Raw genomic sequence first — 14,043 nt, forward strand, 5'->3', positions numbered from 1 at the left:
TGTAACACATTTGGCAGCTCACTCGTGTGCAGTGTGAGCCTGGAGGAGGAGAGCAGCCTTACTCCCCAGCTGCCTCTCCTGGCTTTTTTGGAGGCAGCATCTCCTGGGTCCATGGCCCCAGGACAGCAGCCTGGCTTTTTGCCCAATCTTAGTCATGTCTTGCTGCAAGGAGGGAGGGAGGAGGAAGCTTTTAGGACCACTTAGAATTTAAAGGGAGAAGATGACAGATATTCCTGAACTGGTGAGAGCTAGGATGCTTTCACAGGTTTGATCTCCCCTTATGGATAAAAGGAATGCTTGCAGACCTGTAAAGTCCACTGAACTCCGCGGGACACTGAGCAGTCACTCCACTGCCGAGGGCTCAGGGAATCAAAGCCTTGGTGTCCTTTCCCTTTCTCCCCAGTGTTATAAAGCTTGGCGGGAGCTTAGCCATACCCTCAGCCCTGCATCATTTTCATGCCCCCCTTACTGGGCACAGGCCTGTCCCTGTGGTGACCCGAGGGGCTTAGCAAGGAGTTTGCTCCCATGGAGAGGCACCTACACTGGCTGGGCTCTGTAAAAAGGAGTAGAGATGAGGAATAAAACTATATTGCTGTTGCTAGAACCAGCAGATGAGGCTTGAAATGCACAAAGGGCTACTGAATAAGTGGCTATTTTTGCATAACCCTTTCCCAGGTCTACAGTTGCTGCCTGGGGCCAGGCTTGCTGTGTGTTTTGCTGTTTGCCAGAGCACAGAACCCTACTTCTCTATCCCCCTTGCTCTTCCTAACTCCTTCTTATGCTCTCTTCCCCCATCAGACAGTCAGCAAACTGGCCATCCAGGAGGCCAACGTCTCAGTCATGTACAAGTGTATCGCCTCTAATAAAGTGGGTCGAGATGAGCGCCTGATCTACTTCTATGTGACCAGTGAGTACTGCGGACATCCCCTCCACCTGCATCAACCGAGCTCTCTGCTTGAAATAAGCAGGCCTCTAGACCTGCTGGGTCTTGTCATTCACAGTTTGCACCTTAAACAGCAACCAGGGAAGCCAGCAGGAAAGCACGGCTACCCCAGAGCTCTGCTGAGTGGCAAAAGCCTGGAGCCCTGGCAGCAGATAGCGCAGGCAAAGTTTGGCAGGCAGACCTGGGGATGAGCCTGGGTTCTGGAGCAGCCCTGGCAGGTCCTGGGCTGGGGAGGTCCTCCTGGCTCAGGCCCAGGCACCTCCCTGGGTTGGGGATGTGCCTGATCCAAGAGCATCCTCTAGTGGCACTGACTGACCCACTCCCAGGCAGGGTCCCCACGGGATTTTGGTGGTGGGAGGAAGCTGAGTTTGTAGAAGCCAGAGCCCAGCAGTGTGGGCTGGACTTGTGACCCATACGGGGCTGCATAAACTTCCTGCCAGCGGTACCCCGTGCTGGCAGGAGTCTGTCCCTGTCCGCTGGGGACAGGGAGTCTGGCAAGGGCACAGCAGAGGCTTATCTTCATGCCAGAGAGGACAGACCCTAGAAGCCTGGGCTCAGGGACCTCATAGGTAGCACCTGTGCTGTTAGAGCCACCAGCTTTTGTGGAGGAGATCTTTAATCACTGCTTCAGTAATGCTCTGCATGTGCAGTTGTTCGGCCTGGCTGTGTAACTGCTTGCACATGTGAAAGCAGGCATGTGTGCAACCCAGAATGCTGCAGCTGATCTCAGAGCAGTAGCAGCCTAATTCAGACCTCCCAGACTTACCTCACTTGTGACCACATCTTAATCTGACCCTGGGACTTCAGCATATCCCTTAGCACTCACTGGGCTTAAGCTGTTTGTTGCTAGAAGTTTGCATGTCACAGTTCTGCTCTAGACTGGTTTCCTTTACCCTGGCTGAGGACAGAGTATGTCTCAGAGAGCTGAGCTCAAGGAGACAATTTCATTGTGTCTGGCAGCTCAGCCATGAAAACTCATTCACATGTTCATTTCCTTCCTGAAAGCCATTCCAGATGGGTTTGAGATTGAGTCCCAACCCTCAGAAGAGCCCATAGAGGGGCAGGACCTACAGCTGAGCTGCAATGCAGACAACTACACCTATGAGAACCTGCAGTGGTATCGGCTGAACCTCTCCAAGCTCCATGATGAGGAGGGCAACCCCCTCGTGCTGGACTGCAAGAATGTCCACCACTATGCCACCAAGATGCAGGGGGAGCTGCGCTTCCAGCCTGACTCCAACGATGCAACCTTGCTGCTCACCATCCCCAACATCTCCCTGGGCGAGGAGGGAGACTACGTGTGTGAGGTGCAGAACCGGAAGACCCGGGAGAAGCACTGCCACAAGAAATACATCTCTGTGCAGGGTGAGGGTCCGCAGGGCAGGCGGGAATGACGGAGGAGAGCTGGTGCTCTTGCTGCCATCAGCTTCCCGGTCCATCCCCAATGGAAGCCACGCAAGCAAGCTAAACTCAAGGTGGCAAAGGCAGGGCACCTGGGTTCTCAAGACACCCTCCAGCAGGGGTCAGAGGCCCAAAGACCCCCAGGAACACAGATATTCTTTTGATCAATCAGTTTCTCGTTTTCCCCTCCTCCTCTTTGTGCTGCTCCTCCAGCCCTGGAGATCCCCCGGCTCAAGCAGAACCTGACAGACATTTGGGTGAACGTCAGCGACTCCATAGAGATGCGCTGTAAGGTGGACGGCAACCACGTTCCTGAAATCAGCTGGTACAAAGACGAGAAACTGGTGGAAGAAGTATCAGGTACAGTGGGCTGGGGGTGAATCAAAGGCAGGACATCATGTCTGGTGGCTGGAGAGCTGAACCCTGTTGGGTTCTGGGAGTTGCTGTGCCCAGGCAAAGGCACCCATTCTCTGAAATGGCTGAACTCTGGTTTTAATCATGTTCTATCCCAGTTTGATGCAGTCTCACTGGCCAAGTCTGTGCCCTAGGGCCTGGCTCAGCACTGTCTGTGCGTGTGTACATTCAGATGGAGAGCAGAGAGACAAATCATTCATCTTCTTACTCTCAGCACAGTGCCTGTCATCTCTCCTCAGGCAGGGACCAACCCAGATCCCATGGAAGGAATATGGGAAGTATCCAGGCACTTTGCAGAGGGAAAGGAACAGGTCCTGGAGCTGAAGCAGAGCTTGACACAGCAACTCAACGCACTGCATCCCCCAGGGGGACTTGCCTGGGCATCCTCCCCATCCAGCGTTGTCTGTGGGAGTTTCATCCCCTCCATACACTGCCTGGGGAAGGCCCCTCCAGGGTATTTCTGGGTCTATCAGGCCACAGAAGGGAGCCTCTCCCAGCTGGTGCAATTTCATTCTGCCATCTAAAATGAACCAGACAAAAAATAGGAGCCTTATTTTGAGCCTGAATTAGTCCAGTATACGAATTCCCCCCCACCCCATGAGTGACCACCACAACCCTCTGTGCCTTACAGGGATCGACCTGGCAGACTTCAACCAGAGGCTGAGCATTCAGAGGGTGAGGGAAGAGGATGCGGGGCTCTACCTGTGCAGTGTCTGCAACGCTAAGGGCTGTGTGAACTCCTCAGCTAGTGTCTCTGTGGAAGGTACCAGCAGCCATGACACCCCTGGGGATGAAGCGGGGAGTAGGAGTGTGGCCAAGGTCCCATGCCTCTTCCCTGTGACACCAGGCAGCGAGAGGCAGTGAAAGCCCCTAGGCCTTGCTGGTGGCATGGTGCTTTCACAGGAGGATCTGTAGTCCAGAGCATGTTTAGCTCAGGCAAACACCTCCCCAGTCTCACTACATCCTGAAACAGGCCACAAGGGATGGCTAAACTGGGGCACGGAATGGGAATCTCTAAGCTACAATTTTCCTCCTGTCCCACAGGCTCTGATGACAGGACCAATGTGGAGATTGTCATCCTGATTGGGACTGGGGTTATCGCTGTTTTCTTCTGGATCCTCCTTATCCTCATCTTCTGTAACATCAAAAGGGTATGTGACTGTCTCTGTCCCAGGGCGGGGGGGGCTGGCTTAGCAGGGCTTGGGGCAACACCATTGCTGTGACATGGGGTTGTATGATGGCACCCGCTAAAAGGAGGTCATTGAGAGTGGTTTCAAGCACTCACAAGATGTATAAGGGCTGTGGTAAAGAAGGTGACAGGGAATGGCCTTTGCCGGGGGAAGCAAGTCAAGGCAGGCAAAGGAACCAAATCCCCTCTGGGATTCAGCACCCTGTGCAGGGAGGGCATCTCCTCACCCTTTGTGTTGGCTGATTCCTGCAGCCTGCCCATGCAGACATCAAGACGGGCTACCTCTCCATCATTATGGACCCTGGTGAGGTGCCCTTGGAGGAGCAGTGCGAGTACCTGCCCTACGATTCCAGCAAGTGGGAGTTCCCACGAGACCGCCTGCGCCTAGGTGAGCCAGACCCCCTCTGTGTCTCTGTGCACTGCAGCCAGGGCTTCCCACCAGCCTTTCAAACTCACCTTCCAGGTTTTTTACACACCTCTGTGTATTTAATGCCTTCTCTCTGGCTTCCCATCTTCTTCCCCAGACTGTCCCTAAAGCCCAGCTGTACATAGGAAATCTCTTTGGGTCGGACTATGGACAGGTCTGAGCCAAGTGTAAGCCCAGACTCTCACAGTGTACCCACACAGGCATCACTGAGACCAGAAGACCTCTGGGCATGCTTTAAAACACATCCCCATATTCTCCAGATGGCAATCTGAACAGAACAGCCCAGTCCACGGCAGGTACCTTGAGTTCAGGACCAGGACTGCATCCATTATCCTCCTCATGCTGAGACAGCCACCTGCAGTCTCTTTCCTCTGTCTGGGAGGGTTAATAGGGCTGCAGACTGCCTTTGAGGCACAGAGCAGTGACATTAGCCCTGGCTGCTCTGCTGCAAGGTGTCACGTTTACCTTTTCCACACACTCTGCTCGAGGGCAACAAACAGCCCCTCACTTCTGCAGGGCCATTTCCTTCCTCTGCTTTGTCCATGCCAGCTCTGCCTCAGTTCCTCCAATCATCCTTTCTCTTATTCTCACCGACAGAGCAAGCAGCCACCTGGGAAGGGCACATGTTCCACTCCTTCCTTTTCCTTTACAATGTTTTTTCTTTCTTCTTCCCATGGTTTCCTGTTGGGATTTTTGTTTTTTCATTCCATTCTGCCTGTGCTGCACCTGCCTTCCTTCACACTGCCCTCTCCTTGCCCATAGGTAAAGTCCTGGGTCACGGTGCCTTTGGGAAGGTGGTGGAAGCATCAGCATTTGGGATCAATAAAAGTAACAGCTGTGAGACCGTAGCAGTCAAAATGCTGAAAGGTATGTGGACAGTGAAGCAAAATATGCAGTCTGTGTGGATAGCAAAGAATGCGGCATCTGCCAGGGAATGTCCACCCTGTAAATGCCTGTCTTTTGCATAAGTCATGTGTAAGGCCCTGGAAAATTTATCTCCCACAAGCACTCCTGTGTGATTCTGCTTGAGCCAGCCCTGAACTAGTGGAGAGGAGCTGGAGCCAGCCTTTTAATTTATGGCTTCTTGGCCTCAACAGTTGATCCCCTTCACCTCCCCTTCTGGATACTTTAGCCCCATTCAGCTGCACTGGGAGGCAAGTGGCAGAACAGACATCAGGAAATTGTGGGACTTGGCTTTCAAAGAAATTTAGCTGTCTGCAAAGGCAAAGAATGAAATCTGTCTCAAAGGACAAAGAAGAATCCAGAGCTCCTCTTTGGTAGGTCACTGAAGGAAGTGTTGCTCCCAGCTGCCTTCTTCCAAATGTGCCTGTATTTCGTGTTTATGGGCCAGATTCAGAGCTGGGTAACGAAGCAGGTTGCAGCTCTTACCCACCTCTGAGGGCTAAATTGGCTTTGCACCCAAAGCCTGGTCAATCCAGAGTGAGATTTTAAGATTTTATAGCCTTGCTTTTAAACGGGCATCCAGAACATTATTCTCTAATTTGGCACCCAACAAAACACCAAAGCAGGCTCTGGCCAGCAATGGCCTGTATGTGGAGACCGAGACAGCTCAGCAGCCCTTACTCATGCAAGCATACAGATGATCTGCACAGCAGCTGCAGAGGGAAGCCTGGTCATGCAAGGCTGCTTTACAGTCCTTTGAGGCATGGCTCTCACTTGGCCCATCAGCTGCAGTTTAAGCAGATGCTTCTCTCTCAGACTAAATTTACAAACTCCCAAGGCAGGCAAAAAGCATATGGGGAAGCAGAGAAGTACGAAAAAGGCACGCAAAACCAGAGAACAAACCCTGAGGGTAAAACAGAGGATCGAGATTTGGTGCAAATTAGGCACTCAGAAAATGCAGTCCAGAGAGCTGGCAGGGGCACGACGCTGTGTTTGCTATTGGAGAGGAATCATAAAAAGATAGTCTGGGTTTGAGCTGAGGCAGCTCCTATCTTCAGTCATGATCAAAAGACTCAGATGCGTTTTGTTTCTAATTTTCCTTCAAATTGTTTTATGGCTCATTATCTCTGTTTGGAGGCCAAAAGGCCAAAGATTCAAATGTGTATGTAAGCCTCAAGTGATCTTTTTTCCTGCATAACTATCACAAGGGAAAATCTGTTGGGCACAAATTGTGCTGTCCTTTGCTCTGGGTCCTTGCATCTGCAGGCAGCACCCAATGTGTTACAGCAGGGATCCTAGGAGCCCCGGACAAGGCTCTGACATTTTATACGGAAACATGCAATAACAAAAAGTACCAAGGCTTTGGGGTCACAGCCTCCTCAGCAAGACTCGCATTAATACTTTGCTAAGAGAAGGGTGGTGAGGGGGAGTGAAAAGCTGTGAGGAGGTGTCATGACATGGTCTGTGTGTTTCCAGAGGGAGCTACTGCAAGTGAGCACAAGGCACTGATGTCAGAGCTGAAGATCCTCATTCACATTGGGAATCACCTCAACGTCGTGAATTTGCTGGGTGCCTGTACCAAACCCAATGGTAAATATCCCAGGGCAAGTGGCTGTGCCTGCTTACAGAGATCAGTGTTTGTCCCCTGCATCCTTTCTGCTGGCCACATGTGTGACCACATGGACATGTGGGGGTGTTACCGGTGTGCCTGTGTGCACTTACGGCAGGTGCCACAGCTCAGAGGGGCTGCACATAATATGAGTCAGAGCAAATTCTGACCATCCCAAGCCCTTGCCTCTTACCCTGACCTTTGGTGTCTTCTCACCAGGTCCACTCATGGTTATTGTTGAGTTCTGCAAGTATGGAAACCTCTCTAACTACCTGCGGACCAAGCGGGAAGGATTCAGTCCTTACAGGGTGAGTAGACTCCTTTGCCCATAGGGACCTGTCCCGTGTCTAGGGAAGGAAGACATGTGGCCTGAAACATGGTCTGACAATGGGAAAAATACACCCTCTGCCTAGCAGCAGATCAACTTTACACAGTGATCTTGGTTCATGGGCACATCAGGGAAGTAATTTCTTTCTGCAATGGAAGATAGCTGCTTCCAGGCCAGAATTACAGTCTAAGAACAGGAAAAGACTGTGCAGCTCATGGGTGCAGGGCTTATAGTGTGTGTTGCCTGCTGAGGTTTCTGTTTTGGTCTCCTTGCCAGGAGAAGTCTCCCAGGCTGCGTATTCAGGTCCAGTCCATCGTGGAGGCAGTGAGAGCAGACAGGAGGAGTCGGTCTGGGACTAGCGACAGCGCTATCTTCAACCGCTTTCTGATGCACAAGAGCCAGACAGCACAGCCGATCCAGGAAGGTAATCCTTCAGCCTTGGCAGCGGCTCCTCACACGGCCCACCAAAACAAAAAAAGCCAGATTTGGCTAACATGGGGAATAGGTAGGGCATGACAGTGGGGAGCTGTGACCCAGCCTTAGAGCTGATTACTCCACTGTGGCACGGCAATTCCCTGAACGGGGCTATTAGAGTCATCTGTTGCCTCTTGTAATAGACTCTTGAAACCCAGAAGGGAGGATTAAATCCCTTTGGATTTTTTTAGCCTAAAGAAAGGAGAATTGAGGGGACCTCAGTGCATCCCACCTAGCACAGGAATGATGAGCTGACCTTCAAAGTCCCTTCCAGACCTGTTCCCCACAACTCTGACTGATGTGTGCTGGAGGCTGGACTCGTTCTCTTCACACTTGAGCAGGTTCCTCCCACGTGCTTTCTGCCACCTAAGCAGAAGACCCTAGCGGGGAGCCGGTTATTCCAGTTAGCACTGAGGACTAGCTGTATCTCACCAAGTGGCTGGTTGAATCCTGCAGTCCTGAAGAGAGGCAAGAAGGACAAGAAACTGCTCACTGTCTAATAATTTTCTTGTACTCCTGGACAGTGGATGACTTGTGGCAAAGTCCCTTGACAATGGAAGACCTGATCTGCTACAGCTTCCAGGTAGCACGTGGCATGGAGTTTCTGGCATCCCGAAAGGTGAGTTCACCCTTTTCTTTGCTCCCTGCTCCTTTTGTGCATGCCTGACCAGCGAAAGCCGGCCTACAGCCACTTTATGAGTGACACACAGAGAGACTCAGTGATCTACCTCACACTTAGGAAGTCTGGGGTAGCCCTGTGTACACAAAGATGGGAAATTAGTCTTCTTGCATTTCACCCTCTCCTTAACCATCTCCTTTTAAAGTTTTTATCTTTAGCTCCTTCCCACTTCCACCATTCCCTCATTACAGCTCAGGTTCATGAGGGGAGGGGGTTGCTCTGCACTTTCTGATGGTGGTTCCTGTCCCCCTGATTTTGCTCCTTCTTCTTCATGTGCCCACAGTGCATCCACAGAGACCTGGCAGCTCGCAATATCCTGCTGTCAGAGAACAATGTGGTAAAGATCTGTGACTTCGGCCTGGCCCGGGACATCTACAAGGACCCCGACTATGTCAGGAAAGGCAGTGTGAGTGCCATCTTCTCAAACCCTATACAGATTAGGCCCTCTTGAGGTGTTCATAAACTACTCTGGGGATGGAATAAACTGAGGAAAAGATGAAAAAGGAGGAGTGGAACTACCTGTGTAGCTGGGACTAGGAACTGCTGGCCCAATGATGTATGTGCAGTCCTCCTCCACCAGCAGACCTCTGTCTCCTTCCTTCTGCCCCTCAGCCTGTCATTAACTTACTCTTCTTTCTTTACACTCTTTCCTCCCCTTTCAGTGCCTCTGTCCCTTGCTGTGGCCTAACCAAACCTCCATTCCTCCATGGAAAGAGGAGCAGTGCTATTGGCTCTGGTTTACTTTTATCCTGTTGCTACAAGAGGGGCTGTCCTGGGACATGTCCCGAACTGAATGTTTGTGCCTTGCCTCTCCCTCCTGCAGGCCCGTCTCCCACTGAAGTGGATGGCTCCAGAGAGTATCTTTGACAAGGTCTACACTACCCAGAGTGACGTCTGGTCCTTTGGGGTCCTCCTCTGGGAGATCTTCTCACTAGGTGAGTGTTAATGAGGCTCACATGCTGCTGAGGGAGACCTCTCTTCCCATGTAGCAGCTCAGTGAGTAAGTCTGTGCAGGAGGCCCTGATGCTCTGAAGCACATCTCAGGAGTGACGGGAAGAGATATTGGTCTAGACAAAAAAAATATGGAGGCCATATCCACCCACGAACAGGGTGATGGGGAGACAGGCATGCAGAGGTGACCTTCAGATCGCTGAGGCAGAGAGGCCTGTCTCAGGCAGCACCAAGGACTTGGGCTGTGTATGAGCAGTGACCACATCTCCCAGTGTTTTGAGAGGAAGGGCAGTCTCAGAAGGACTGGTTTCTGATGGCACATTTCACATTCCCACCCCTCTTCAAACCTCCTTTAGGGGCATCTCCATACCCTGGAGTCCAGATCAATGAGGAGTTCTGCCAGAGGCTCAAAGACGGTACCAGGATGAGAGCCCCAGAGTACGCCACAGCAGAAATGTGAGTCAGAAACCCTATGGATCTCAGCAGTGGTCAGAGCAGAGCCCTCTGTGGGATGGCAGAAACCTCCCAGATCCCAGCATAGGGCAGGACAGGCCCCTCTGTGGGATACAAAGACATTTCAGTCAGGGTTGGGGATAAGCTAACACATCCATCACTCCAGGCAGCTGCCTGGAGGGCAAGCCAGATGGGTTCAAACCAGAGCTATCCAGGTACCCTTGCATACCCACACTGGGATGGGTCTGTAAGTGGGCAATGTGCTTTCCTGCTCTAAGGGTTATCAGAGGTGCCTGAATTAGCTCCTTGTGCACTGTTATACCCACTGCATAATGAGCCAACCCCCTTCCAGTAGGTCCACATGGCCAATGTGCTGGGGGGTGCCGAGCTTTCCTTCACAGTGCAGGTACATGCTGTCCCAGTGGGCACCACATGGGTGGGAGCTGCAGAGTGGGGCAAGAGGGTGTTTCTGTGGCATAAAACCAGCATCTCTTCTTGGCAGTTACCGTATAATGCTGAGCTGCTGGCACAGCGATCCCAAGGAGAGACCAACATTCTCCGACCTGGTGGAGATACTGGGGAACCTTCTTCAGGAAAATGTCCAGCAGGTGAAAAACTCTCTGTGTCCCTGCTCAGCTCCAGACAGCTCTTTCTTCTCCCACCACTAGCTCCCTTGCTGTGCCCTCCTCTGACTCCCTGACCAATGCAATACCTTTGTGTAGGCCAAAGGATTACACAGGGTTTCCTGGATCAGAGAGCTCTGTTTCCCAGAGACACTGGAGAGCTCATTTCCGTGATAGCCCTCTCGCTGCATCCTAATATAGTTCCACTCCCTGCAGGGTGGATACCCCCTCAGTCGTCATTCCAGTATTTCATCCTAATCCCCAGATGATTATTTGAAATTTTTCAGCTGAGTCAAGGCCCTGGCACTCCTGCCTCCCACACGCCCATGTAATGAAAACCAGGACTTCACCAGAGTTTTTGAAACTCTATCCTCAGATCTAAATGTCAGGGCCATGTGAACCAAACAACTGTTCCACTACAGCGGTCAGATATACAAATTTCTCTGAAACTATTACTAATTGCTGCCATGCAGTAACTCACCAGGGCTTTTAACTGCCGTGAGCGTGCAGCTCTGATGTTAACATTTTCTTGATGTTCCATTTCATAAGATGATAGCTAAATGCTTAAATATGAGTACTGTCTCATCCTGACATCCCTGATTTTAACCTTTCAACACTGGATCCCAGCACAGGCATCACTAAGACACAGTGATGTGCCCCTGGAGCACAGTGCTCTGTCCATGTAGGCTAGAGAACTGTAGCTGCCGTAGGACCAGGTTGTTTTCCTGCTCAAACACACCTCCACACACCTGCAACACTCGCAGCTACTTAACACAGAGGGAACAGAAATGTCCAGCCAGATATTTTGTCCCAGAGAAACAAAAGACAAACCAGAAATTTTCCTCCCCAGCTCTGACAGCTTCTCTTATAGAGCCCTTTCTTGTGGGAAAGCCTTCCCCTTCTTGTAAGGCCATTCACTGTTCTTCCTACCAGGAAGGGAAGGATTACATCCCGCTGAATGACTCTCACAGCTCAGAAGATGATGGTTTCTCCCAGGTGCCTTCCTCTGCCCAGCAAAACTCAGATGAAGAGGACTTTGACATGAGGATACGCTGTCACAGCCTAGCAGCAAGGTGAATCCCCTCTGAAAAGGGCAGAGAGAGCCCAGCAGGCAGCCAGCAGCCTGAGATGTAAAGAGAGCCTGAGGGATATGGGGTGAACCCGGTAGCAAGAAGTTGGAAAAATCCTAGGTGATCAGGTGTGATCCAAGCATTTAGGCCATAGCACCTTGCTTATAAAAGCAAAATCACTTTCCTCTGCTGATGAGAAAGAGCCCTTGATGTGTAAGCCTATGGCATTCCTTCTCCTGTCTCCAGCTACAGTGCCAGAGCAACACATCCCACTGAAGGCATCATGGCCCATCAGACAGATGAGGAAAGAAGGTGTTGGATGCCCTTCTTGCTAGTGCAGGAGCTTCATCCTATCTTTTCCTAACCCAAATGCTTAGGCTTCTCGTCTCTGGGGAGCTGTGATAGTGTGATGCCCAGGATCTATATGACATTACTCTGCTTATCGAGAGTGGAGAGGTAATCAGGGCCTGATTTGATCAGGAAGTCTGGGTGGACCACACTGCAGAAGAAGTGTGGGGTTACGAGGCCTAAGGTTACCCTATTCCCCTCCCAAAATCCACTATTTGGGTCTTCAACCTCCCTGCATAGTTTGGTTCCACAGAGAGGAGTTTGGGTTCACATCCCGTTTGTTCAGGACATTGACTCTGCTGGCTTTACTGAATACAGTATGTTTCTGTCAGCAGATACTACAACTGTGTCTCATTCCCTGGTTGTCTGACGGGAGGAAATCAGATCAGGTGTCCATCCAGGATAAAGACTTTTGAAGAGTTTCCCATGACACATACAATGTACAAGGCACACCCGGTGAGTAGCATCTGAATGGGGTTGAGCAGAGGACAAAACTGTTCAGCTGTTTCCTGACACCTTTCCCATTAAGCTCGTGGAAGGAATATCACTCCTATCTAATGTCAGTCTGTCTGTGTCATTCCTGTTCAGTCCATCCAGTCCTATGCACATTCATTTCTCCACGTAGCACATAGGGGTTTCTCTACAGCACAGCTCATCCTGCCTGAGTGTAAAATAGGGAGGTTAGGTCTCCAAGCAAGGACTATAAAGGACCTCAGAGAAGAGCCTGCTCTTCACCCTTCTCATATCTGTAAACATGGCCTGGTCAAGCATACTGAAATCCAGCCAGGACTAGGTAAATGCAGAGTGCTTGTCTGCACCTCTCCTATCTTGACCCACATGCCAGCATGCAGTAGGAGATCTCCTGGCCTCTCTAAACTGGGCTGGTACTTACATCCTTTGTAGTGGCAAAACTTAAGTCATCCCCTTAGTCTCAGAGGGAAATCTCACCACTCACAGATTTTGATGGTAATCTATCTTCCAGACAGGGAGCACTCTTTTTTTTCCCAAAAGCGGCACTAAACTGCACACATAAATCCTACCTTCGTACATACTGCTTTTAAGATGGCACCTAAGAAAATCAGCTCCAGCAAGACCATGCAGCTTGCTGGTAAAGTGCCCCTATTCCTTTTTTCCCATCATAGACACACATGATCTCATCTCCTGAATGACTCCTCCTCCCTTCCCACTCTGATCAGCCGACAGGGATGTTACTGATAACTCCTGTTGCTTCCTTCCAGGACAATCAAACAGACAGTGGGATGGTTCTGGCATCTGAGGAATTTGAGAGGATAGAAAACCGACACAGAAAAGAAGGTGGATTCAGGTACTCCTTAAGTCTAGCCACTCAGACCTCCCTGCTGCCAAATACAGTGAGACCAGGAGGCAGCTTTCGGTGTCTCCCAGTAGGGTATGCCTCTTTGGGCTCTCAGCAGCAGCCGGGCTTGGGCCCTGAGCCAGATAAGTCCATGCGCACATTAACGAGAGGCAAAATGCACACAGAACAGACCTGCCTACTGCTTCCTAGGGTTTAAAAATATAAACTGTGCCCATTTGACTGATCAAAACATGTTCCACAGGGTATGAGAATGTGTCCGTTAAAATAATGAGGCACAGTGGAGTGACAATGTTAATAGGACACTTAATGCTTGTTGATATTTTCTGGTGAAATGTGTCAGGGCTTGTTCAAGCAGTGGCAGGTGGGATGGATGGAAACTATGCAGCTGCCACCTCCCTCCCCCAGCCCTGACCCATGCGGTACAGGGCCCCGAAGTGGCATTGCAGGGATGGTACAGGCCTTAGGGCTTCCCACATGCTGGTACTGAGCCTGGCAGGCTGAGCTGGCACTCTCAGGACTGAGGATGTTATGGATGGTTATGTCCTTGCCCGAGGCTTGGAAACTGGGCAAGAACCCGTCCAGCACATCTCTACTGCGTGCCAGAACAGGCTGGAACCTTGTCTCCGTGACAGTGTGTAGAGCGATCCATGTCAGCTCATGTGTAGACAAGGCCAATCCCCTCACCTCCTCTGCCTCCCAACATCAGATCAGACCGGTCATTGTCTTTTCCCCTAGCCATAGCCCTGTGGCCTCTCTGCTCTTGTATCAGACTGTCTCCTGCTTCTTGTTCTTGTCCTCTTTTCCCTAAGGCACGTTCCCATTGTCTCCTACACCATGGGCCACCTGGCATTCCATCTCCTGGAAAACACTGCCCTTAAACCTCTCCTTGAATGTG

At 51.1% G+C, this 14,043-nt stretch overlaps 1 protein-coding gene across 2 annotated transcripts in view; it reads left to right on the forward strand.

Annotated features, from left to right (window-relative positions):
- The window catches only part of FLT4 (fms related receptor tyrosine kinase 4), a 60,472-nt gene that overhangs the window by 41,912 nt on the left and 4,517 nt on the right, over positions 1-14,043 (forward strand). For both annotated transcript variants that reach the window (XM_075102715.1, XM_075102714.1), the window contains exons 12-29: positions 799-907; positions 1,949-2,308; positions 2,558-2,704; positions 3,390-3,521; positions 3,803-3,909; positions 4,200-4,335; positions 5,137-5,241; positions 6,754-6,867; positions 7,106-7,194; positions 7,491-7,638; positions 8,213-8,307; positions 8,651-8,773; positions 9,191-9,302; positions 9,675-9,774; positions 10,274-10,379; positions 11,328-11,467; positions 12,148-12,268; positions 13,051-13,136. In XM_075102715.1, the coding sequence (XP_074958816.1) occupies positions 799-907; positions 1,949-2,308; positions 2,558-2,704; positions 3,390-3,521; positions 3,803-3,909; positions 4,200-4,335; positions 5,137-5,241; positions 6,754-6,867; positions 7,106-7,194; positions 7,491-7,638; positions 8,213-8,307; positions 8,651-8,773; positions 9,191-9,302; positions 9,675-9,774; positions 10,274-10,379; positions 11,328-11,467; positions 12,148-12,268; positions 13,051-13,136 (2,330 nt within the window). The remainder of the gene's footprint in view (positions 1-798; positions 908-1,948; positions 2,309-2,557; positions 2,705-3,389; positions 3,522-3,802; positions 3,910-4,199; positions 4,336-5,136; positions 5,242-6,753; positions 6,868-7,105; positions 7,195-7,490; positions 7,639-8,212; positions 8,308-8,650; positions 8,774-9,190; positions 9,303-9,674; positions 9,775-10,273; positions 10,380-11,327; positions 11,468-12,147; positions 12,269-13,050; positions 13,137-14,043) is intronic.

Source organism: Phalacrocorax aristotelis, chromosome 8 (assembly GCF_949628215.1).
Source record: "Phalacrocorax aristotelis chromosome 8, bGulAri2.1, whole genome shotgun sequence".
NCBI classification, from domain to species: Eukaryota; Metazoa; Chordata; class Aves; order Suliformes; family Phalacrocoracidae; genus Phalacrocorax; species Phalacrocorax aristotelis.